Raw genomic sequence first — 24,474 nt, forward strand, 5'->3', positions numbered from 1 at the left:
CCTGCAATCTGCTCCATTATATGCAAATTAGATTTACCTCTTAAATGTATGAGTTGCAATGTACCCTTCAGTTGAACAACATTTTGATACCCCTGCCTTTTGGAGTGTGGGACATGCAAACCTTGTGGGCACAATAAAAGTGTGTGTGTGTTGGAGCAAGGAAGAGGCACTATGAGTTTCAAAGCTGGTTCCCAAGCAATTCTTACTTCCTTATCTTTGACCCTTTGTATTCTGCTTTAGAAGCATGTACCCAGAAAGACAATAATGTTCAAAATCAGAAAACCCTGCACATTTCCCAGATGATTTCTCAGTGATTCTGTTCTGAGGTCAGGTAGCATGGAAGATAGATATGTATTAAATCAAACACAAAAGTGTGACCAGCTCTCAGATTGAGTCTTAGAACTAGTCAGTTGGTTATGCTGCTCCAAGCGAATATACAAATTCAATCACAGTTCATTATTACGGTTATACAGAATATTTACATTTTAATAATTGTATGAATATCAATAACTGAAAATCATTTATATCAGCAAGAAATTAGTAATAAATACCAATAGTTTAATCAAACTATAAAATTTAGAAAACCAAACACTGGTAAGCTATTACTTTTTCCAATATAATTTGTTAAGCTGCCATTGTCAACATGGCACGTGACGAAAACAGCACTGCAGGTTGCATATCAACAGGTTATGGAAATTTCAGAAGACTGCAATCATATTTAGAGCAGCTTGAAATAAAAATTTAGTTTGATGGACAAATAAAATATTATTAGCTTTTTTATAATCTTCATCAGTTTGTTAAGGGTAGTCTTGCAGATTCTATTCAAGGGCAGATATTTGACTTTTTCCTTTATCAAAAAGATTCCTTTATTGGTTTCTAAAATATGAAATGGACTTTGGGAAGCTTACAGACTTTACTCTGAATGCTCTTTTATGTATACTATTGGCTCTGAGGTGGCACTAAGCATTCTCTCTCTCAGGTACTTGGCTGGCTTGTTCTTGCTCACATGCTCAAGATCTAACTGATCACTATATGTGGGGCCAGGAAGGAATTTTCCCCCACGTCAGGTTGGCAGTGACCTTGGCGATTAAATCTTCCTCTGCAGCACGTGACTGCAAGTCACTTGCCAGCATTCTCTGCGTATGTCTCACTTAATCATTTCCCTGCCATTGCAGGGGCCTCAGGCACTGATGTACTTTGGTCCCTCCTATTCTCTGCCTGGGGCACATAGTAGTCTAGTCTCCTGTAGACTGTAATACTTTAGTCTAATGTAGGTTGTTGGGTTTAGCGAGTGGGTTCTTGGTGGTGTTAGTGGCCTGTGATACACTGGAGGTCAGACTAGATGATCTGGTGATTCCTTCTGGCCTTAAACTCTATGACACTATGATCTCTTTGGTTAAGGTAATAAAGAAGACTACTCAATTTTTTGGAATTCATATCTGCTTCTGTAACCAAAGTTTGTGGATATTGGCAAAATTCAAGACCAAGCCATGGATCCTTAGTCAGAGACAAAACATCTATTGACCTCAATAGGGAGAGAATTTAGGATTTGTCTTATAGATTGCAAGAGTGAGGAATTATACAAGTAACCATCACAGGCCAAATTTTGTTCTAATATACCTCAATATAAATCTCACTCTAGTGACTTCATTGAACGTTACTCTGAAATTACACATGTAACTGAGAGAAGAATTTGGTCTTCAAACTTTCACTCTTCTAGGGTTCCTGGGTTTACTCCTGACTGTATGTGATGGGGCACTGATACCAGGGAAACATGTATGTGAAAAGAGAGTGATATGTAGCAGGAAGGGATGGATGGTGGTGTGTCACCAGGAAAGGGACGAGAGTCTCCTCACAAACTTCCATTAATTCCCAAACTGTGCTGAACCACCATCAAACTCATCAGGTAGAGGAGAGAACAAGCCATGCTATTGTACAATACTAGAGGAAGGGAGCAGGGCTTCTTGCTAGTTATCTATTTTGAGTAAGTGTATGAAAAATTATTAGACTAAAGCTTGGTATTAGAATATTGGTCAGAATTTGGCCTCAGCAGAAACTAAATTTCCGGAATCTTAATTTTTATCCACTCTAACTTCAAAAAATCCAATCAGGTTAAATTAACAAGACAGGACATTTAAACATGAAAACTACTGCACAAACATCAAAGAACTAAAATAAACCTCTCTGCAAACTATTTTATATGGATTTTTTTATTTGTTTAAAAAAATAAAACCAGAAAGCTTTCTCCTAACAGATTTTAAAACAGATTTGTCAATAAAAATAAATATATTTTTCCATATAATTTTCCCATTGTTGCATATGAGACAATTTTTTTCAAAAGGGATGAGGTTCTGTGCAATTTTGCATTTGTAAAATGAATTGCAGTAGCTAAGAAAACTAGTTTCCCTTCTGTCGGATATGTACCCTCAATCATGGAGTTAGAGATGCAAGAACCTGGTTTGTACTCAATTGTAATTGCAGTAACATGAGTACAGATTTTACAGGTACAAAGCTGACCCTGTGAAAATGTGGTTCTTAATATGAAATGGCTGTGACAGGATATCCTGTGACCTTCATTCCTCTGCTTGAAATATGCAGTGTTGTTGTAGCCATGTCGGTCCAACGATATTAGAGAGACAAAGTGGATGAGGTAATATCTTTTATTGGACCAACTTCTGTTGGTGAGAGAGACAAACTTTCGAGCTTACACAGAGCTCTGCTTCAGGCAGAAGAAGCTTGACACCTTGTCTCTCTCAGCAACCAAAGCTGGTTCAATAAAAGATATTAACTCATCCACCCTGTCTCTCTGCTTGAAATGTCAGTTATAAGCTATAGATGCTATTTCACCAGCAACACAACTTTTTGGTGGAGGAGGGAGGAGAAAGGAGGGAGAGTAGTATAATAAGTGTAATAAACATTCCTCATTGCTAGGGCTAAGTATGTAACTCTTCCTCCTAAAAGGGAGGAGGCTGACAATCCTGCTGAATTACAGGGGTAGAGGGAAGCAGACATCCAACACTAGCACTACAGCAAATAACTATGGGTGGGGTTAATTTATCTAGGAGGTTAGCTACCTGCCACACTCCCATCTAGCACACATCATAGACAGTTCTTCACAAGCATTTGCACTGCTAGATATTTGCATTCCTGTGGCTAAGGGACAACAAAGCAGCCTAATCAGCAGACCTGCAGCTTCTAGGACATAACAGCTTCTAGGACTGTCAGTTCATTAGAACAACTAACTCATCAGTTTCTTTTGACTGAGAAATGTGTTGCCTTGTATGTTTGTGAACTGACTGTTACGTAAACCAGTTAAGGGAAACATCTAGCCATGCTTGCTCTTTTGTCCTTATGAAGCCTGTTCTTACTCCATGGATCAGGTTGGCACGTGTTTGACCCCAAGATCAGAAGAGTACAAGGCAGGTTTAAAGCCACCTTTAAAGGGAGGAAGGACGCAGCCTGGAATTTGGGACTTGAATTCAATTTCCTGCTCTACCACAGGCTTCCTGTGTGACCTTGGGCAAGTCATTTTAGCTTCTCTGTGCCTCAGTTTCCTCATCTGTAAAATGGAGATAATAGTCTTTCCCCACCTCACAGGAATGTTGTAAAGTTAAGTACATTACAGATTGTGGGGTAATCAGATACTATGGTTATGGGGGCATGTAAGTACCTAAAATTGATGGATAATATTACGTCCCCTGGTCCTGCACCCAGCAAAGCTTAGCCAGACCATTGAATCTGCTCCAGTATCTTCAAAACACTTTATAAATATTACTAGTTAATTAAGGTCTTGTGTTTAAACCAGCTCTTACCAATGTAGTTCTTTGACATAGCCACTTCTTTTACTTCAATGTGAACGGAACCTCTTGGAATTTGAATCACTTCCATGTAGCCTAAAAGGTAAAGGTAAACCTTATTTATTATTATTACCTGGATGAAACTAGAAATTAATAAATTATGCTTTCGATTCAAATGAACATTGCCTTTCATGCCAGAGAACAGAGAAATCTCAGAGACAAATGTGAAAAACAATAGCAAAAATTTTTCATGCAGTCATGAGTTTCTCCTTTCTACATATTAACAAAGTTCTTCATAAAATGTTTCAGAATTCACTGATTAATTTATACATTGGCTGTGAAATACTAATATATTTTCTTCCATGTTTTGAACTTTCAGTTAGGTTCCATGTGGGTACAACAGTCCACCTTCATACAGTGAATCACAGGATAGGGAGTGATCTATATCTGCACACTTACCTCCTCTGGGCAATGAATCATTGAAGAAACCTTCAATGGCTTCACATGTGCTACCATCTCCTCCACACACACGGCATCTGTCTTCCTTTGCATCAGATCCCAAAATATTATCACAACCCACATGCTGAGAACAGATAAGGATAGAACAAATATTACTTCAGGTAGGAGGCTTCTTGGATCATTACCTGAAAATACTAAATATTTTCTCAAGAGATTTCTTCCTAAGTATCTGAGATTTAGTTCTCCCTTTGCCTACCTCACTTTGAGTGGCCCATATCATAAGAGTATTTTCACTTACCAGAAAAGGAGACTGAGAAATCAGAGATGATGCAAATTTAGTTTATAGATAATAAATAATTTGTGCTCCTATAATGCTTTTCATAGGAGAATGTCACAGTATTTTACAAACATTAATGTACTACACCTTAACACAATTATTATTTAATATCTAGACAGTGATCCCAAATGTTCTAATTTTCCTCTACCTTTGGTTTCTCTAACAAAACACTGTTTTCTGTGTGTCCCTTGAATGGTTGCTTAAAAATAAGTTTTTGTGGTGTTTTTGTTTCTATAAACCTTTACACCTTCACAGACCATCTTCTCACGTCCCGCAGAAAAGTAATACAGCTAAATTTGTGACATCACAATTATTTTGATAACAACAAACTCATATAAAAGCTTATAGATGTGAGTTCACTGCACACTCAAGCAGAATGAAAGACTGAGCTGGATGCAGAGAGAGCTTCTGTATAATCTGGACTTGATTCTCTCCTGCATCCAAGCTCCAGCATTAGTTACACAAAAATACATTTATGCCACATTACCACCTGGAAATAAAATGCCAAGAAAACAGCAGCTGACAGGATTGGAAGAACTGCTGTGAGGAGTCAGGAAGAAAAGGGAGCTATTAAAATGTACAGGTGGTATGATATGAGGAGGGGATATCTATGCATGATTTAAGGATTCACCTCAGCCAGAGAATGGGAGAAAATATATGCTGGGAAGGATAGAACAACTTAATAACAGAGGACAAACTGAACAGAAGGAAAACTGCAGCTTTACACTTCTTCAGATGATTATATAATACAAAGAAGAATCAAATGATCTCCAAAACAGAACATAAGGCAGCCATATGAACATACTGGCAAAAATATGATTTTCTACCATCTTGTTTATAAATAATACAGATATGATCACAGAAGTTAAAGTTTCAAAATGTTTTCACTCCTAGGCAAATGAATACAATCATATAAATTTTGACTTTCTTACTGATTACAAAAAGTAAAACAGAGATCTGACTAACTTGTGTTTCCTTATGTCGTCCTCTACTGGAAATAAATCTAATCTCCATTTCTGCTCATTTACTAAATAATACTTTAACTGTACGAAAATGCAAACCTCCTAGTTTTAATTTATATTTTTCTTACAATTGTGTGAAAGATTTTACTTCAGTTTTATCAAATACATTCCCTTGTATTTTAATCCTGATGGGGCCCATTTTTGTGGAATTACGTGTAATATCTGGCATAGTCAGTTTTAAAATAATCATCAAAAGTATTAGCTATTTTCTAGCAGCTTCACATATTTTAGCATACTAAAATAGTATATATTGTAATTTTTTTTTGTCTATCTGTGATTTGGTTTGCTAACACATGGCAAATCTTTGGTGCTAATTGTGTCACCTTTCTTAGTTAGAAACAATTTGATCTCATCATCTTTGATTCAATCATAAAAAAATCTGTAGGCCTTGGTTCCACAAAGCACTTAAGATTGCACTTAACTTTAAGCATGTGAGTAGTCACAAAGAAGTCAGGGTTTTTTTAAGTCAATAGCACTACTCATATGCTTAAAATTAAGCATGTGCTTAAGTGTTTCACTGAACTGAGGTTTTATGGGAATGAATAGCAGGGGCATCATTTGCAATCTGGGCCCCCACAGATTTTTCATAGGTCTATATGCTCCATTAGGTCTTTCATTTTTTGCCTGCACTTCAGATTTTGCAGGATATAGTATCATTGTATAACATTCTATATTCTGACATAACTTTGCCCCTCCCCCCAATTTTTTTCTGAAATGGCACCCCTGATGAACAGTAGTATAACCATAAATGTGGAAGTTACAAAGCACTAACTGCCACATTTATGGTCATACTACTGTTCATTCCAAAAAGGCCTCAGTTCAGCAAAGAATTTAAGCACATGCTTTTCATCAACCGGTCCCTACAGTTACTGGTCCTCCAACAGACACCAGAGATTAGGAGAAGCCAAAAGAGTCTAAATAAATGATTCTAATTTAGTCTTGCAATAGGATGGTTTGCCCCTTAGGGGTTGGAGGCCTAGGGCCAGCAAACACTAATTAATGAATGAACTGCATCAGCCAATCTGTGCTGTGTTACCAGTCTTGATGGGGCCTGATGGAGGACAGCTGATTCCCCTCTAAAGGGCAGCAGAAAGGTGTAGGGAGGGTGGAAATGTTAGGAAGCTATGGTAGATGCTGCAGAGAAAGAGGAAAGACTCCTGAAAGGATAATCCTCAGACCAGGGGAGTTGTATCCCAGCTAGGAGGACTGCAAGAGCAAGAGGAAATCAGAGCCTGGAGGCTGAGGTGCAGTCAGGAAAAGTCTAGGAATAGTGGCTGAAGTGTAACCCAGCTCTGGGAATAAGGGCTCGGGGGCTCCCCACCTAAAGGGAGAGAGATATGGAATGTTTTAAATAATGTGGACTGCAGTTCTTAAGGGGCCTTGAAGAGGGGGAAACAGAGGCAGGATGTGTCAGAATGACCTCTGGCCATTTGGGGGTGCTCTGGAGGTGACTGCCCTGATTACAAGACTGCGACAATTTCTAATGAAAGCTTATTGCAACTCATAGTAATTTGCCTCATATCTGCAGTCTTCCTTTCCCTTGTCTCAGGCTCCCTGCTTATGTAAGAAATTAACTTTTACTGTCAACAATCCTTTTTTATCTAGTATAAAAAAACCCCTGTAACTAAAATGCTATACAAAATTACTGCTGATAAATACTAGACAATATGAAGTAATCCCTAAATGTAGTGTTTATTAAAACATGCAACCTTGCATTCTCCATTGATACAGATATCCAGCGAATCAGCATTGCACTGAGTTCCATCTATTACTGCAGGGGCACGTTCAGTGTAAAAATTGTAACCTTCAGCCAAGCAGTTTAATGCACATGGTTTAACCCCTCCTAAACAAGCAAAACAAAGAAAAAATTAATGGACAGTTCCTGAAAAGGTCAGAACCAATTTTAAAAGCATATGCAAAATCAGACTGGAAATGTATAGTCTCTTCTCCCATCTGAATACAGACAGATTTATAAGTTTTCTTTAATCCTTCCAAGTAACTTCTCTATTTGATTCTTTCTCTCTAAAGAGATTACTTCAGCTTATAGCAAAACAGCCTACAGGTGAGTTAAGGTGAAAGAGTCTTTAATGATAATACCACCCTAATGCCTGCTGAACAACTGAAAATACATAAAGATGTTCTTTAAAAAGCACTAACAGTAGCATAGCAATGGTTACTGTACTTTCAAGTTTTAAAATATAGTAAAGTTCACAATATGCCTAAAAAAATGAACAATGTTTTGAGATGTAGGGCCTGAATTTAAAGTGAGTTTAACCTGCCTTCCCTTTTCTTGACTGCTTATAATTCTGCTGGCTCAATTTTTTCAAGAGGATATTTAGATGCCTAGTAATTGGATGTCTAGGTGCTCCCCATTTAATCAGCAAATAACTGCCAGGAGGGCCTGATTTTTACAAGCACTTCTGAGAGGTGCAAAATGCCCTCAGCAACCACTGACAATACTGGGAGATAAGGATCGTCATTAGTTGTAAGCACAAACTGTGAGCACAAAAAGACCTAATTTTTAAAAATCAGGCCACAGAAACTATGTCACACACAGCACCAAAAAGGATCCCTAACAATTATATAATAACAAGGCACTAAACACATCTCCTGAGCACAGCTTTTCAGATGTGTGGAGAGTGGGCAATGAAGAAAATATACAGCAAAGATTTCCATTTTATTTCACTATTACTAGCTAGCATGGAATAGCAATAATATTAATTAGGTCACTTTTCCTTTGTTTTTTATGATAGGATAATGAACAGAAATATCCTGTTTAGCAGTTTTAAGGCTTACATTCAAAATGTCCTAAACAGGACATAGCTTTCAGTATATTTTTAGGTTAATGGATAGCACTCCTAATTAGGGCTGTCAATTAATCAGATAACCTCATGCAATTAACTCAAAATTTATCGCGATTTTAAAAAATAATCACGATTAATTGCAGTTTTAATTGCACTGTTAAACAATAATAGAATAGCAATTAATATTTATTATAAATTTGTTGGATGTTTTTCTACATTTTCAAATACATTGATTTCAATTATAACACACAAAGTGTACAGTGCTTACTTTATATTTTTCATTACAAATATTTGCACTGTAAAATGATAAACAAAAGAAATAGTATTTTTTGATTCACCGTATACAAGTACTGAAGTGCAATCTCTTTATCATGAAAGTGCAACTTACAAACGTAGAATTTGTTTTTGTTACATAACTGCACTGAAACAAAACAAACGTAAAACTTTAGAGCCTACAAGTCTACTCAGTCCTACTTCTTGTTTAGCCAATCGCTAAGACAAACAAGTTCTATTTACATTTGCTGGAGGTAATGCTGCCTGCTTCTTATTTACAATGTCACTTGAAACTGAGAACAGGCGTTCGCATGGCACTTTTGTAGCCGGTGTTGCAAGGTATGCCAGGTATGCTAAAACATTTCTATGCCCCTTCCATGCTTTGGCCACCACGCCAGAAAACATGCTTCCATGCTGATGACGCTCTTTTTAAAAAAATAATGCGTTAATTAAACTTGTGACTGAATTTGGGAGAGAATTCTATGTCTCTGGCTCTGTGTTTTACCTGCCTTCTGCCATATATTTCTTGTTTTATAGCAGTCATGGATGATGACCCAGCATATGTTCTTGGTTTTGAGAACACTTTCACTGTAGATTTTAAAAAAACAAAAAGTAACAGTGTGAGATTTCTAAAGATAGTTACAGTATTCAACCCAAGGTTTAAAAATCTGAAGTGCCTTCCAAAATCCGAGAGGGATGAGGTGTGGAGTGTGCTTTCAGAAGTCTTAGAAGAGCAACACTCTGATGCAGAAACTACAGAACCCAAACCACCAAAAAAGAAAATCAACCTTCTGGTGATGGCATCTGACTTAGATGATGAAAATGCACAGTTGTTGATCCGCACTGCTTCGGATCATTATCGAGCAGAACCCGTCATCAGCATGGACACGTCCTCTGGAATGGTAGTTGAAGCATGAAGGGACATATGAATCTTTAACACATCTGGCACATAAATATCTTGTGACACTAGCTACAACAGTGCCATGCGAATGCCTATTCTCACATTCAGGTGATGTGAATTAGAAGCGGGCAGCATTATCTTCTGCAAATGTAAACACACCTGTTTTGTCTGAGTGATTGGCTGAACAAAAAGTAGGCCTGAGTAGACTTGTGAGCGCTAAAGTTTTACATTGTTTTGGTTTTGAGTGCAGTTTTTTTTGTACATAATTCTACATTTATAAGTTTCAGAGGAACAGCCGTGTTAGTCTGTATTCGCAAAAAGAAAAGTACTCCTTTTCTACATTTATAAGTTCAGCTTTCATGATCAGGAGGTTGCACTACAGTACTTGTATGAGGTGAATTGAAATACTATTTCTTTTTTACAGTGCAAATATTTGTAGTAAAAAAATAAAGTGAGCACTGTACACTTTGTATTCTGTGTTGTAATTGAAATAAATATATTTGAAAATGTAGAAAACATCCAAAAATATTTAAATGGTATTCTCTTATTAACAGCATGATTAATCGCGATTAATTTTTATCACTTGACAGCCGTACTCCAACTGATTCTCAGTTGAAGAGGTACTGAAACAGTTGGCAGATGAGACAGACTGGAAAAGTGGTAAATAAAGAAAAGAACAGGTCACTAAGACAGAGAGAACCGGATTACTTAGTACTCTGGGCACAAGCAGACAATATGCCTTTCAAAATGACTAAATGTAAAGTCATAGTTAAGAACCAAGATTTTAGGCTCTATTATGGGGGGGACTCTATTTTGGAAAGCAGTGACCTGAAAAAGACTTGGGGGATGGGTAATATAACACACTTGGCACTGGTGTGACTGCTACTAGAATTCTGTGTCCAGTTGTGGTGTCCACAATACAAGGATATTAAGAAATAGGGGAGGCTTCAGAGAATGACTAACAGATTGGATTGAATAACTACATTCCTTGATAGAGCTAAATAAATTGAGCTCCTTAACTCTGTCTCTACAAAGAGAAGGTTAAAGGGTGATTTGACTAGTATATCAGTACTTACCTAGGAAACAAAAATGTGATAAGAGGGTTCTTTAATCTAGTGGACAAGAACCAGTGGCTGGAAGCTCAAGCTGGACACATTTAGACTAGAAATAAGGTGACATTTTTTTAACAGTGAGGGTAATTAAACAGCAGAGCAATTTATTGAGGGTTATGGTGTGTTCTTAATCTCTAGAAATTTTTAAATCAAGATTGTATATTTTTCTACAAAGACATACCCTAGTTCAAATGAGAATTAATTCAGGGAAGTTTTATGGCCAACATTATCCAGGAGATAAAACTAGATGATCACAGTGGTCCCATCTGCCTTTATAATCTGAGTAGGATTATAGGAAAAGTCAGACAATTAACTTCCTAGACAGGGAAGTTCTGCTGAAGATTTGCTAAACTTGAGATCAAATAGAAAAATATTGTTTAACCAGACATTCTGGTTTTGTTTTTGTTTTTTTAAAAACCCACCTCCTGTATAAAGGAAGACTGAATTAGCTACAAGATAAAACCAAAATCTGCACCCTGCCCTAATCCTGTCATTCAGTGTTTGGTTCAAGTATGGGCAAAGCTACACTATCATGCCTATAAGATGATGAAAATGTAGAAGCAGAAAAAACATTATACATGCTTAAGCTTGAAAAAAATTAAATCCAATTCTTAACGTGACAATTGTATCACATTCTTTAAAGCCAGCAAGGATTTTCACTAGATAGTTAAGGCATTATTAAGGGTATATAATAGTCAAAGCTGAAATCAAATAATGTTTATACATTATCATAACTCCAGAATACATCATGAATATACTGCCTGTATCCTAATTGAGTGAAATTCTCCTCTCAGCATGCCAATGTAATCTGGAGTAACTGAGAACAGAATTTTTATAAAGCAAATCCTTAGACAAGATCTCTGTCCCTTAGAGTCAACAATGGAGGGCCAGATCCTGTGTCACTTTAGAAGCCAAAATGACTGCAAAGCTAGCTAAACTGTTGAAAGCATAAAGTTGGCGGGGGTGGGGGGAAGGAAGGGTGGTGACTGGATGAAGGAGGTAGGTCAGGGAGTTACTGGCAATCAAACAGAAATTGAAGCAGCCCAGATGTTGCTCTAATCTGTGCCAGAGCTTCACCGGCCCAAGGATAGCTTCAAGATTAGGGACAGGAAGTGTGGGAAAGTCGGCATAAAGTAAGGACCCCTGTTTACTGACAACTAGCCCTATATCTAAATCAAAAGACCATCCTTCTCCATCTCTGCTTTTCTTCTAAGGAGCAAAAAAGAGGAAAAGAAAGAAACGGTGGGACAGATCCTTGACTATGGCTGAAGAACAAACAGCACAAGTCAGGAGAGAAGAAGATGCAAAGCTCATCTTTGCATTCTGCCAGTCATGGGGCCACTCTGTGCAGGGCTGGTCCCATGAAGTAAATTAGAGCAGCTGAGGACTTCTTTAACTTATGTCAGTTGCTAACTGCCACAAGAAGTTGAAACTGCAGAGTAGAGGCATCCATGATTGTGTTTCTACTGCAACAGTTAACATGTAAAGCAGTGTAGGTACCACAGCTCACTGCTCTGAATTTGGTTTTAGTAATAGCATCAGCTCTTAAGGCTCAGAGATACACACTTAGAGGCTTGAAATTAGGTCTTGGGATGTAAAAAATATATTATTTATATATATCTTCAGTTTAGCTTTGAGTAATCCTGGCATTCTCCCAATGGAATTAGTGTTATTTATTTGCAAATTAGTCTATTAATTTATCTATATTACATTCTGTAGCATCCACAACTCCCAATCAGGATTGAGGCCCAGTGTACCAGATCCTGTACAAACACATAGGAAGAGACACTCCTTGTCCTAAAGAGCTTACCTTTTGTCTGCTTTGATCTTTTAGTTTGTAGGGGAAAGGCATACAATCTACAAGCTAACTGATCAGCGTGATGATAGGCACGCAGCTGGCATAAACTAAATCTAACAAATCTGTCCCAAAGTGGAAAAAAAAATCTGGCACAAATAGCTATGCTGAGCACATAGAATCATAGAATATCAGGGTTGGAAGGGACCCCAGAAGGTCATCTAGTCCAACCCCCTGCTCAAAGCAGGACCAATTCCCAGTTAAATCATCCCAGCCAGGGCTTTGTCAAGCCTGACCTTAAAAACCTCTAAGGAAGGAGATTCTACCACCTCCCTAGGTAACGCATTCCAGTGTTTCACCACCCTCTTAGTGAAAAAGTTTTTCCTAATATCCAATCTAAACCTCCCCCACTGCAACTTGAGACCATTACTCCTCGTTCTGTCATCTGCTACCATTGAGAACAGTCTAGAGCCATCCTCTTTGGAACCCCCTTTCAGGTAGTTGAAAGCAGCTATCAAATCCCCCCTCATTCTTCTCTTCTGCAGGCTAAACAATCCCAGCTCCCTCAGCCTCTCCTCATAACTCATGTGTTCCAGTCCCCTAATCATTTTTGTTGCCCTTCGCTGGACTCTCTCCAATTTATCCACATCCTTCTTGAAGTGTGGGGCCCAAAACTGGACACAGTACTCCAGATGAGGCCTCACCAATGTTGAATAGAGGGGAATGATCAAGTCCCTCGATCTGCTCGCTATGCCCCTACTTATACATCCCAAAATGCCATTGGCCTTCTTGGCAACAAGGGCACACTGCTGACTCATATCCAGCTTCTCGTCCACTGTCACCCCTAGGTCCTTTTCCGCAGAACTGCTGCCTAGCCATTCGGTCCCTAGTCTGTAGCTGTGCATTGGGTTCTTCCGTCCTAAGTGCAGGACCCTGCACTTATCCTTATTGAACCTCATCAGATTTCTTTTGGCCCAATCCTCCAATTTGTCTAGGTCTTTCTGTATCCTATCCCTCCCCTCCAGCGTATCTACCACTCCTCCCAGTTTAGTATCATCCGCAAATTTGCTGAGAGTGCAATCCACACCATCCTCCAGATCATTTATGAAGATATTGAACAAAACCGGCCCCAGGACCGACCCTTGGGGTACTCCACTTGATACCGGCTGCCAACTAGACATGGAGCCATTGATCACTACCCGTTGAGCCCGACAATCTAGCCAGCTTTCTACCCACCTTGTTGTGCATTCATCCAGCCCATACTTCCTTAACTTGCTGACAAGAATACTGTGGGAGACCGTGTCAAAAGCTTTGCTAAAGTCAAGAAACAATACATCCACTGCTTTCCCTTCATCCACAGAACCAGTAATCTCATCATAAAAGGCGATTAGATTAGTCAGGCATGACCTTCCCTTGGTGAATCCATGCTGGCTGTTCCTGATCACTTTCCTCTCATGCAAGTGCTTCAGGATTGATTCTTTGAGGACCTGCTCCATGATTTTTCCAGGGACTGAAGTGAGGCTCACTGGCCTGTAGTTCCCAGGATCCTCCTTCTTCCCTTTTTTAAAGATTGGCACTACATTAGCCTTTTTCCAGTCATCCGGGACTTCCCCGGTTCGCCACGAGTTTTCAAAGATAATGGCCAATGGCTCTGCAATCACAGCTGCCAATTCCTTCAGCATTCTCGGATGCAACTTGTCCGGCCCCATGGACTTGTGCATGTCCAGCTTTTCTAAATAGTCCCTAACCACCTCTATCTCCACAGAGGGCTGGCCATCTCTTCCCCATTTTGTGATGCCCAGCGTAGCAGTCTGGGAGCTGACCTTGTTAGTGAAAACAGAGGCAAAAAAAGCATTGAGTACATTAGCTTTTTCCACATCCTCTGTCACTAGGTTGCCTCCCTCATTCAGTAAGGGGCCCACACATTCCTTGGCTTTCTTCTTGTTGCCAACATACCTGAAGAAACCCTTCTTGTTACTCTTGACATCTCTGGCTAGCTGCAGCTCCAGGTGCGATTTGGCCCTCCTGATAACATTCCTACATGCCCGAGCAATATTTTTATACTCTTCCCTGGTCATATGTCCAACCTTCCACTTCTTGTAAGCTTCTTTTTTATGTTTAAGATCCGCTAGGATTTCACCATTAAGCCAAGCTGGTCGCCTGCCATATTTACTATTCTTTCGACTCATTGGGATGGTTTGTCCCTGTAACCTCAACAGGGATTCCTTGAAATACAGCCAGCTCTCCTGGACTCCTTTCCCCTTCAAGTTAGTCCCCCAGGGGATCCTGGCCATCCGTTCCCTGAGGGAGTCGAAGTCTGCTTTCCTGAAGTCCAGGGTCCGTATCCTGCTGCTTACCTTTCTTCCCTGCGTCAGGATCCTGAACTCAACCAACTCATGGTCACTGCCTCCCAGATTCCCATCCACTTTTGCTTCCCCCACTAATTCTACCCGGTTTGTGAGCAGCAGGTCAAGAAAAGCGCCCCCCCTAGTTGGCTCCTCTAGCACTTGCGCCAGGAAATTGTCCCCTACGCTTTCCAAAAACTTCCTGGATTGTCTATGCACCGCTGTATTGCTCTCCCAGCAGATATCAGGAAAATTAAAGTCACCCATGAGAATCAGGGCATGCGATCTAGTAGCTTCCGTGAGCTGCCGGAAGAAAGCCTCATCTACCTCATCCCCCTGGTCCGGTGGTCTATAGCAGACTCCCACCACTACATCACTCTTGTTGCACACACTTCTAAACTTAATCCAGAGACACTCAGGTTTTTCTGCAGTTTCGCACCGGTACAGTACAGATGCTGAGGGGAACAAAGCTGTCCTTTCCCACACAATGGAAGCTGTTGTAGCTCAATGGCTCTTATGTACACACACACCATCCAGGATGGTGGAGTTCCAGGTAGGGGAACTCTACTGGGACTTTCATACTGTACACCTCACTACAGTGTCCAAGTGTAGTAGTGGATCATCCACCCATGTCCAGTATCTGCATACTGCTGCTAAGGGAGTTGATGGGGAAAGGCTTTACATTATGAAGTGGTGCATTTTTCTTGCATAGCATCCCCTGTCACACATTCATTATGTCAACACCCCAATATGGCCCTTCCATTGATATGCCCTTTAGTGAATTTTGTATTTTTAATTAATGGGTCAACAGATGGCTACTGAAAAATCAAAGTTCAAGATTAGTCAACTGAGTGTTGTCAGAGATGTCACATTTATATCTCTGCCAAGCTACACATTACCTCCAGTGTAGGGCTTCCAGTTATAATACTTTCCCCGGAAGGGCATATTGTCGAAGTCTGCACACTGTTTTTCTCGAAAATCACGGGACCCTGAAGGACACGGCTAAAGTAAAATTAAAATAAAAATGTATTAGACATTAACATTAATATAAAAAGGACATGGTTATATTACTTACAAATAAAATGGTATTAAACTACATTATGTTAGCTCACTGCTTTATTTTGTGGCTCTGATTCTGACACTTGCTTTATTGTTTTACAACTGGTATTCAGAATGAAGTGTCTATTTTGTAATCTTAGGCAGGCACGAACTAACTTAAACAAAGTTAAGTGTTACAACAGTTTCCATATAACTTTACACTCAGAATCATGTCACGGTTCACTTTGCAATCAATCCATCAGGTATCTCCTTATAAACACACACAAAAACCAACTGAAGAAACTAAAACACAAAATCTTTTTGGTGACAGATTCAGGCTCAGTTGCCATAGCTGTTCTTAGGTATGCATTTAAGGGATCAAGAAACAGATTTGTAACATCACATTTGTAACATCAGATTTGTAACATCACATAACACTCAATTGCAGTTTGAAGACCTACTATTGTTCACTGACTAGCTTTGACAAAAAACATTTTAGGTCTAAGAATGAGACTGGACAAGGTTTAGTCCCAATTCTAAGCACCTTCCAAATTTAAAGAATTTGGAATCACTATTTACATTTAACCTACTAACTTCTCACAATCAATTACTGAGCCCAGACATGTATTAAATAGCTTTCTCATCTAGGGCACTGTTGGTGATGTAGAAGACTGTGTTTTCTCCAAGGAAGAATTACAGGAACAATATAATTCACTGCTATTACTTACACTTTTTTGTCTATGCAACGTTTAGGTTCAAAATAACAAAGTCAACTTATTGCTAACCTCTGAATTTAACATTGCAAGATGATCTTTTCTGAAATCTGTGTAAAATAGCATAGTCTAGGATAATTTATCTTTTGCAATTCTGCAACTACAAGATTTACAAGGTAAATTAAAACATTTGAAACAGATTAAGAATATTGTCTTTAAGCTAGAACAGAAGAACTTTTTTGACAGAAATTTTTAACTGTTAATAAACATTACTGATTTTTATGAGCAGCCTCAGAGTTCATTTCTGATATTTTTACTGGTCTACCTGTATTTCTAAGCCAGTTTGTGGTGTTCAGAAATCTGAGATGAATTCATTGTGAAAGGGGTTACATAAACAAGTATAGTAAAACTTACTGCACTATGCAAATATTTACATAATCACCATAACTCTCAGTATATTGTAGTTCAAGTTCCTATCATAGAAAGGCCATAAAATCATGACTTGGAAACTAAGCAAGAAGTTTCCTACAAGTTTAAAAATATTTTTAAGTGCAATAAAATACTGAACATGGCACTACCCTGTAATTTCTGCACTGTTTCCTTTGTAAATTACGCCTCCAACCTCTTCCAATCTTTCCTTTACGAAGATCCCACATCTTTGTTTGCAGCAAGCCTCTGCTATTCACAGAGGCACAACCATCAGGCTACAGCAGTGCCTTCTCTTTGCCCTATGAAACTCCATTCAGCCATTGCTGAGAGTTTAACTGTTAAAATTTGGCACTTGTCTTCTCTAGCTTTCCTCGGGAAAATTCTGGCAGCCTGACAGAATAATAAACAAATATTCTAAGGCTGGGCTCACGCTGCTGCCAAAACAGCAGCAGACACTGTACCGGAGCTGCCAGCACATTTGTAGCAGTGGGGAGGAGAAAGAGTTGGGCTGAACTCCCCGCATATCAGGACCCAGCACATGCCCCTCTCTGAGGGCAATATATGGAGCAGGAACAGGGCCAGGATCACATCCTGTAAACACCACATCCCCCCCGCCTCAGCAGCTGGACCCAGAAGCTGATTTCCTCACTCTCCGGAGATGCCACATGAAGTCAGATCCCCCAGAACTCGTCAAGAGGTGGGAGAAAGAAAGGTAGGGAGACCTGACTCCCCCCCAACAACTTCCTGGAATCAACACATGGCCCAAGCAGCCTATCCTTTTTCTTTCTTTTTTTTCTGGGGGTATCACATGGAGGAAGGGCACCTTTAATTCCTAGGACAGGGGAAAGGGGGGGTCAGGCTAGGCTCCCCACACCCACTGATCACCTCTAGGACCCAGCATCTGGACCTATCTCCACCCCACACCCCAGGCTAACAGCCTTTGCCTGGCGACAGCTAACAGAGGGCTGGTCTACACTACAGCTGTAAGCCAACCTAAGTTATGCTACTTCAGTTCCATAACTTACGGAACTGAAGTCGACATAACTTAGAACGACTTACAGCGGTGTCTACATTGCGTTGTGTTGATGGGAAACACTCTCCTGCCGACTTATCTTACTCTTCTTGGGGAGCTGGAATGCAGAAGTTGACGGGGAGTGCTCTGCCATCGACTTAGCGGATCTTCACCAGACCTGCTAAATTGACACAGCTGCATCAACCGCAGTAGTGTCGATCCAGCTGTAAGTATAGACATGCCCATAGTTAGACCTGCTTTTCAAGTGATAGAAGTTCGTGCTATGTTGCTGAACATTCAGGATTCAAAACCTGTTCAAGATTGAGAGGTTGTCACAATTGTGCATAATAGGATTTCTTTTTACCTTTTTCCTTAAAAGACTATTTAGGAAATTACATACAAAAAAAATTCTGCCTCTGCATATACATTGTGATACTACCTTACATATTACTTTTTCCCACAGACCCCGCCTTATTCAGTGCACAGGATGGATACAGGAGAGGACATATTCTGAATACATGGGCAACAGTAAATCTGACATTTCCAAACTTTAGTGTGCTTGACTTTGGAACCTAAATGATGTCATTTTAACAGGTTTTTTGAATGTAATATGTATACATACATATATCTGGTTTATCTCTAAAGATAGAAAAACACATCACCTGAAAAGTACAATCCCAAACTTTGAGGGGAAGTGAGAGAGAATTATATGAATGATAAATTGAAAAAACTTGTAAGTAAAATTGCCACTCTTTAAAAATATCATTCTGACAGGATTTCCCAACCAAAACACAGAGACTGGCTTCAACTCTACAGTTATCACCTCTGCTGGATTGACTTGGATACAAACAGAGTGGGTATTGACCTGGATGCAAACAGGGCTCCTTCAGCTCTGACCTGCATCAACATTAGTACAGCTGCACCATGAATAAATGATTGACAGATTCACAGATTCTAAGGCCAGAAGAGACCATTGTGATCATCTAGTTAACAAAGGCCATAGAACTTCCCCGTATGATACTGTCACCTCTGAGGACACCTCAGTTACAAACCTGAATGACTGAAGTAACGTACTCACATATACTGCCACACTTAAAACCTCTGAGTTGTTCTCCAAATATTGCACTTGGAGAAGGGTATCTGGAGACTTCAGTACAATACAGAGAAGCCCAGAGTCAGTCTTTGATAGTGGTGTAATGAAGTTCTGCTCTCTTTGTGTGTTTTCTAGTTTTTGGTACAGCTGCAGTTGTAATGCCTGATTTCCAAAGGAGTAAGAGCTCAATAACATTGACTTTAGGAACTGACATAACAAAGGTGTCAAAGCCACGATATACACTGAAGACTTTTGCTTTGATGATGCAGACCACTTCAGAGTAAGTGGTAAGAGAGATCTGCTAGGCTTGAAGAGATGAATGGGTCTATTTCAACATGGGAACCTGCTGTCAGTGAATGTAACCAGGTCAAGGGACTCATCTCAGGATCCTGCTTTGAGGCTGAATCCTTTTAAATACTCTTGATAGGTGTTGGCTGAATTTAGAGTCTTTAGGTGCTCGCCTTCAAACTCAGTGATACTGATCGACAATATGACACCTGCATCTTGCTGTACTCTAAAGCACAAGATACAGGGGCACCAGAAGAGGAGGGGCCAAGGGGCCATGGTCCTCTCACTTTTTGAAAGGGGCCCTGCCCCTGTCCCTGCCCCTACTCTTCCCCCTGAGGCCCTGCTCCTCCCCCTTCCCCCAGCCAGGACAACAGCTGTAGAGCCACAGACTCTCCACCTGCCCGTGGGGGGGTGTGTGAGAGCAGCCCCCATCCTGTGTCTCCATCCCCTGAGCTGCCCAGGTTGCTCTTGCCATGGCTGGGCTGCGGCTCCAAGACCCTGTCCCCCAGCTCTTTCATCCTGTCCATGATTGCCACAAACAGCTGTGAAAACAAGCAGAACTCTTTGGACCAGTTGAAGGAGAAAGCCAATGCTGTTCTTATGTCCAGAGTGTGCAGCTGCTCCTCATCTTTATTAAAGTGAGGCTTTAGGAAGAATTGTTACATGGATTCCATTTCTCATAACACTTTATAAATGAATTTTTGATTAAAAGTCCTGAGGCTTAGGGAAATACGTATATTTTTATAACAGTTACTGAGATGGTTGGTGATAGGAAATATATTTCTGATTACTGTGTTCTTTCTATCACCTTTTTGTTTCCAGTACTCATTAGCTCTTTTCTGCTGATCTCAATGTTTCTATTAGCAGATGTCTTCTCAATTGAAAAGTCAAATATTGTTCTGAAAGCCTTTAAGGAATATGTCTCGTAGGAGTTGAGTATGCTGATTTCAAAGAATGAAAATGGTCAAAAGAAAGGGCAGAAGCATTACTTCATTTCTGAATGAAAAATGAAGTCTTAAAAAGCTTTTTTTTGTTTATGGATACTAGGAACTTTAAGGAGTAATACTTTTTTAAATTACTTGAGGAGTAATGAATGCTGACGCTACACAAAATGCCAACAGAAAGGAAAGGGTAGAAACAAATTTTTCATATAAATGATGACAGTTTTGTAGACTCTTAATGTTTACATTAATCAAACATTCTTCTCCTTTCAAAAACTGACTAGCAATAAGGTCCATCATAAATCTTGAAACAATTCACAAGTCTCAGCAATTTTCGATTTTTTTTTAAACCTTAAAGAAATTACTATATAACAAATGGGTAACACTGATTACCATAGTTCTAGTGCAATTTAAATTGCTGCAAGCCTGAATGAACTTATATCCTCCTCACAGTAATATCATTAGAATAATTCTACTTTCATTTACATTGAAAAACGGAACTGAACTATGAATCTTTCAGGACATAAACTTAAACTGTTTAACATTTTCTCCATCTGAAGATTCCCCTGAAAAATCTTACCGGGTGTAGTGATAAAAGGGGATTCTATTAAAAATTTTTAAATGAGATTGTCAACTTCCAGTTAACATTACAGATCATCACAGTAATAATAATAAAGGGACTGTGCCTTTCCATGCAGATACTAGATTTATATTCTAGATGTACTGAAGACCGTAGTCTGAATAGCAAAGAGTTACTTTATTACACCACATACTTCTGAAGGTGTCAGTGAGAAAAGGTGAGAATTTAATGAAGACTGACTACTTCATCCCATTGATCCCTTAAACTGAGACTTTAATGTGGTGAAAAGATGCCATGAAATACAAGATTTGGATATAAAAAGTTTGGTAAAAAAGTATTTATCTGCAAAGAGCAATAAAGATATGTAGACATAAAAGCTTAAAGAATGCCAAACTTTTTACCAGTGGTATTCTAGCCAATGAATATCAGTGGACTGAATTCTAAGATCAAAAGTAAACTGAAGTTGGGCCTGAATTTGCACTGTGAAAGAAGTAAAAGACATTAATTCCAGATTTAATATGTAAGTGCAACTGAAGATGTCAGTACAAATGAAATGGCCAGGATATTGAATAAATGAAGAGGTAGGGAAATTAGGACAGAGAAAAAGCAACATAAGTGTAAAAGAATTAAGATAAAGGAAAGAGACTCTGAAGAAAGTTAAGAGAACAAGAGAGAAGTATAAAAGGAGAAATCAGGAAAGAAGAATCTGATCAGAAATATAAGTAAAAAATGGAAAACAGTAAGGATTTAGAAAAAACCTACATGCAATCTATCTCTGAGTTAGAAACGGCAGAAAGAATGAAATCAAGAATTAAGCAAAGTAAAAATAGTTATGAGAAGATTATGATGATGAGTCACCAGGGATATTACAGCACCCAGAAGTAAAAAGAGAGAAAGAGGAACAAAAGTCAGTCAGCAAATTCCTCAAAGATACAACAGGCAGATAATAAAGAATGAGTGTAAGAAAGCTGAAAAGCGCTGAATGGCACTGATTATCTTTGAAAACTCGTGGCGAACCGGGGAAGTCCCGGATGACTGGAAAAAGGCTAATGTAGTGCCAATTTTAAAAAAGGGAAGAAGGAGGATCCTGGGAACTACAGGCCAGTCAGCCTCACCTCAGTCCCTGGAAAAATCATGGAGCAGGTCCTCAAAGAATCAATCCTGAAGCACTTGCATGAGAGGAAAGTGATCAGGAACAGCCAGCATGGATTCACCAAGGGAAGGTCATGCCTGACTAATCTAATCGCCTTTTATGATGAGATTACTGGTTCTGTGGATGAAGGGAAAGCAGTGGATGTATTGTTTCTTGACTTTAGCAAAGCTTTTGACACGGTCTCCCACAGTATTCTTGTCAGCAAGTTAAGGAAGTATGGGCTGGATGAATGCACTATAAGGTGGGTAGAAAGCTGGCTCAACGGGTGGTGATCAATGGCTCCATGTCTAGTTGGCAGCCGGTGTCAAGTGGAGTGCCCCAAGGGTCGGTCCTGTGGCCGGTTTTGTTCAATATCTTCATAAATGATCTGGAGGATGGTGTGGATTGCACTCTCAGCAAATTTGCGGATGATACTAAACTGGGAGGAGTGGTAGATACGCTGGAGGGGAGGGATAGGATACAGAAGGACCTAGACAAATTGGAGGATTGGGCCAAAAGAAATCTGATGAGGTTCAATAAGGATAAGTGCAGGGTCCTGCACTTAGGACGGAAGAACCCAATGCACAGCTACAGACTAGGGACCGAATGGCTAGGCAGCAGTTCTGCGGAAAAGGACCTAGGGGTGACAGTGGACGAGAAGCTGGATATGAGTCAGCAGTGTGCCCTTGTTGCCAAGAAGGCCAATGGCATTTTGGGATGTATAAGTAGGGGCATAGCGAGCAGATCGAGGGACGTGATCGTTCCCCTCTATTCGACATTGGTGAGGCCTCATCTGGAGTACTGTGTCCAGTTTTGGGCCCCACACTACAAGAAGGATGTGGATAAGTTGGAGAGAGTCCAGCGGAGGGCAACAAAAATGATTAGGGGACTGGAACACATGACTTATGAGGAGAGGCTGAGGGAGCTGGGATTGTTTAGCCTGCAGAAGAGAAGAATGAGGGGGGATTTGATAGCTGCTTTCAACTACCTGAAAGGGGGTTCCAAAGAGGATGGCTCTAGACTGTTCTCAATGGTAGCAGATGACAGAACGAGGAGTAATGGTCTCAAGTTGCAGTGGGGGAGGTTTAGATTGGATATTAGGAAAAACTTTTTCACTAAGAGGGTGGTGAAACATTGGAATGCGTTACCTAGGGAGGTGGTAGAATCTCCTTCCTTAGAGGTTTTTAAGGTCAGGCTTGACAAAGCCCTGGCTGGGATGATTTAACTGGGAATTGGTCCTGCTTCAAGCAGGGGGTTGCACTAGATGACCTTCTGGGGTCCCTTCCAATCCTGATATTCTATGATTCTATGATTCTATTGATTTCAAATTAAATGGAGGTGCGGGGAGAATGGGACCAGAGTAGAAAAGAGAGAGGCACAGAGAAGAAGCAAGGGAAAAAATCCATGCCACACAATACAATTAAGGCATGTTAAACCATAATACACAGGGGTTAGTATAGTGAAATCTGCACAGTAGGACACTCTTGTTAGACAAAAAGAAAAGGAGTACTTGTGGCACCTTAGAGACTAACCAATTTATTTGAGCATAAGCTTTTGTGAGCTACAGCTCACTTCATCGGATGCAAACTGTGGAAAATACAGAAGATGTTCTTATACATACAAACCATGAAAAAATGGGTGTTTACCACTACAAAAGGTTTTCTCTCCCCCCACCCCACTCTCCTGATGGTAATAGCTTATCTAGTGATCACTCTCCTTACAATGTGTATGACAATTAGTCTTAAGAAATCACCCTAAAATATGTCCAAATGTATTGAGTACATTCCGCTCCACCTTTATTAATGACAACCTCCATTAAGCACTGGATTTTTGTTGGTCTCTCCCAACGTTTACTTAAGACAGGTATTACTATATTTATCTCTCAGCGTAATAAAACGTAATATATGTTTCAAAAAGTAATTATATAAATTGTTGTAATCATTCAAACTTGGACTAAAATTTTAGCTACCCTCATAAAATGCCAGTAGTTTTTCCCTTTAAAACTAAAATTCAAAAAAGGACAGGAAATTAGTATTAGATATGTGCTTTGTACACTGTTAAGTCCAGCACTAAAAGATTATCTGGGCATTTATGTGTCAGCTCCTACAGGTCTTGAATGCAGGCCCAAGGGGGTCCTGAATTACCACACTCCCATCCTACACCCAGCAGCTCACAGATGGCATGTGGGAGTAGGTCCATGAAGCCCAACTGCCCTTAAAACACTACCCTCTGATTGGGAGAGCCCCAAGGTTCTTGGCTGGGTTGTAGCCCCTATTTAAGCCAGAGGAGGAAAAGGAATTTGTCTGTAAAACTTGAGCTTCACCCTGCCATACACTGCTGGTCTGGCATTTACCTGTTTCTGCTCTATGATCCTGATCTCCTGGTATCCTGACTCTGGGTAAC

The 24,474-nt window shown here is 39.8% G+C and overlaps 1 protein-coding gene across 4 annotated transcripts in view; it reads right to left on the reverse strand.

Annotated features, from left to right (window-relative positions):
• Positions 1-24,474, reverse strand: part of ADAMTS6 (ADAM metallopeptidase with thrombospondin type 1 motif 6) — a 321,368-nt gene that overhangs the window by 78,065 nt on the left and 218,829 nt on the right. For all 4 annotated transcript variants that reach the window (XM_075128498.1, XM_048850900.2, XM_048850901.2 and 1 more), the window contains 4 exons: positions 15,745-15,847; positions 7,325-7,458; positions 4,257-4,380; positions 3,813-3,893 (listed from right to left, as the gene is read on the reverse strand). In XM_075128498.1, the coding sequence (XP_074984599.1) occupies positions 3,813-3,893; positions 4,257-4,380; positions 7,325-7,458; positions 15,745-15,847 (442 nt within the window). The remainder of the gene's footprint in view (positions 1-3,812; positions 3,894-4,256; positions 4,381-7,324; positions 7,459-15,744; positions 15,848-24,474) is intronic.

This window comes from Caretta caretta, chromosome 5, assembly GCF_965140235.1.
Source record: "Caretta caretta isolate rCarCar2 chromosome 5, rCarCar1.hap1, whole genome shotgun sequence".
NCBI lineage: Eukaryota > Metazoa > Chordata > Testudines > Cheloniidae > Caretta > Caretta caretta.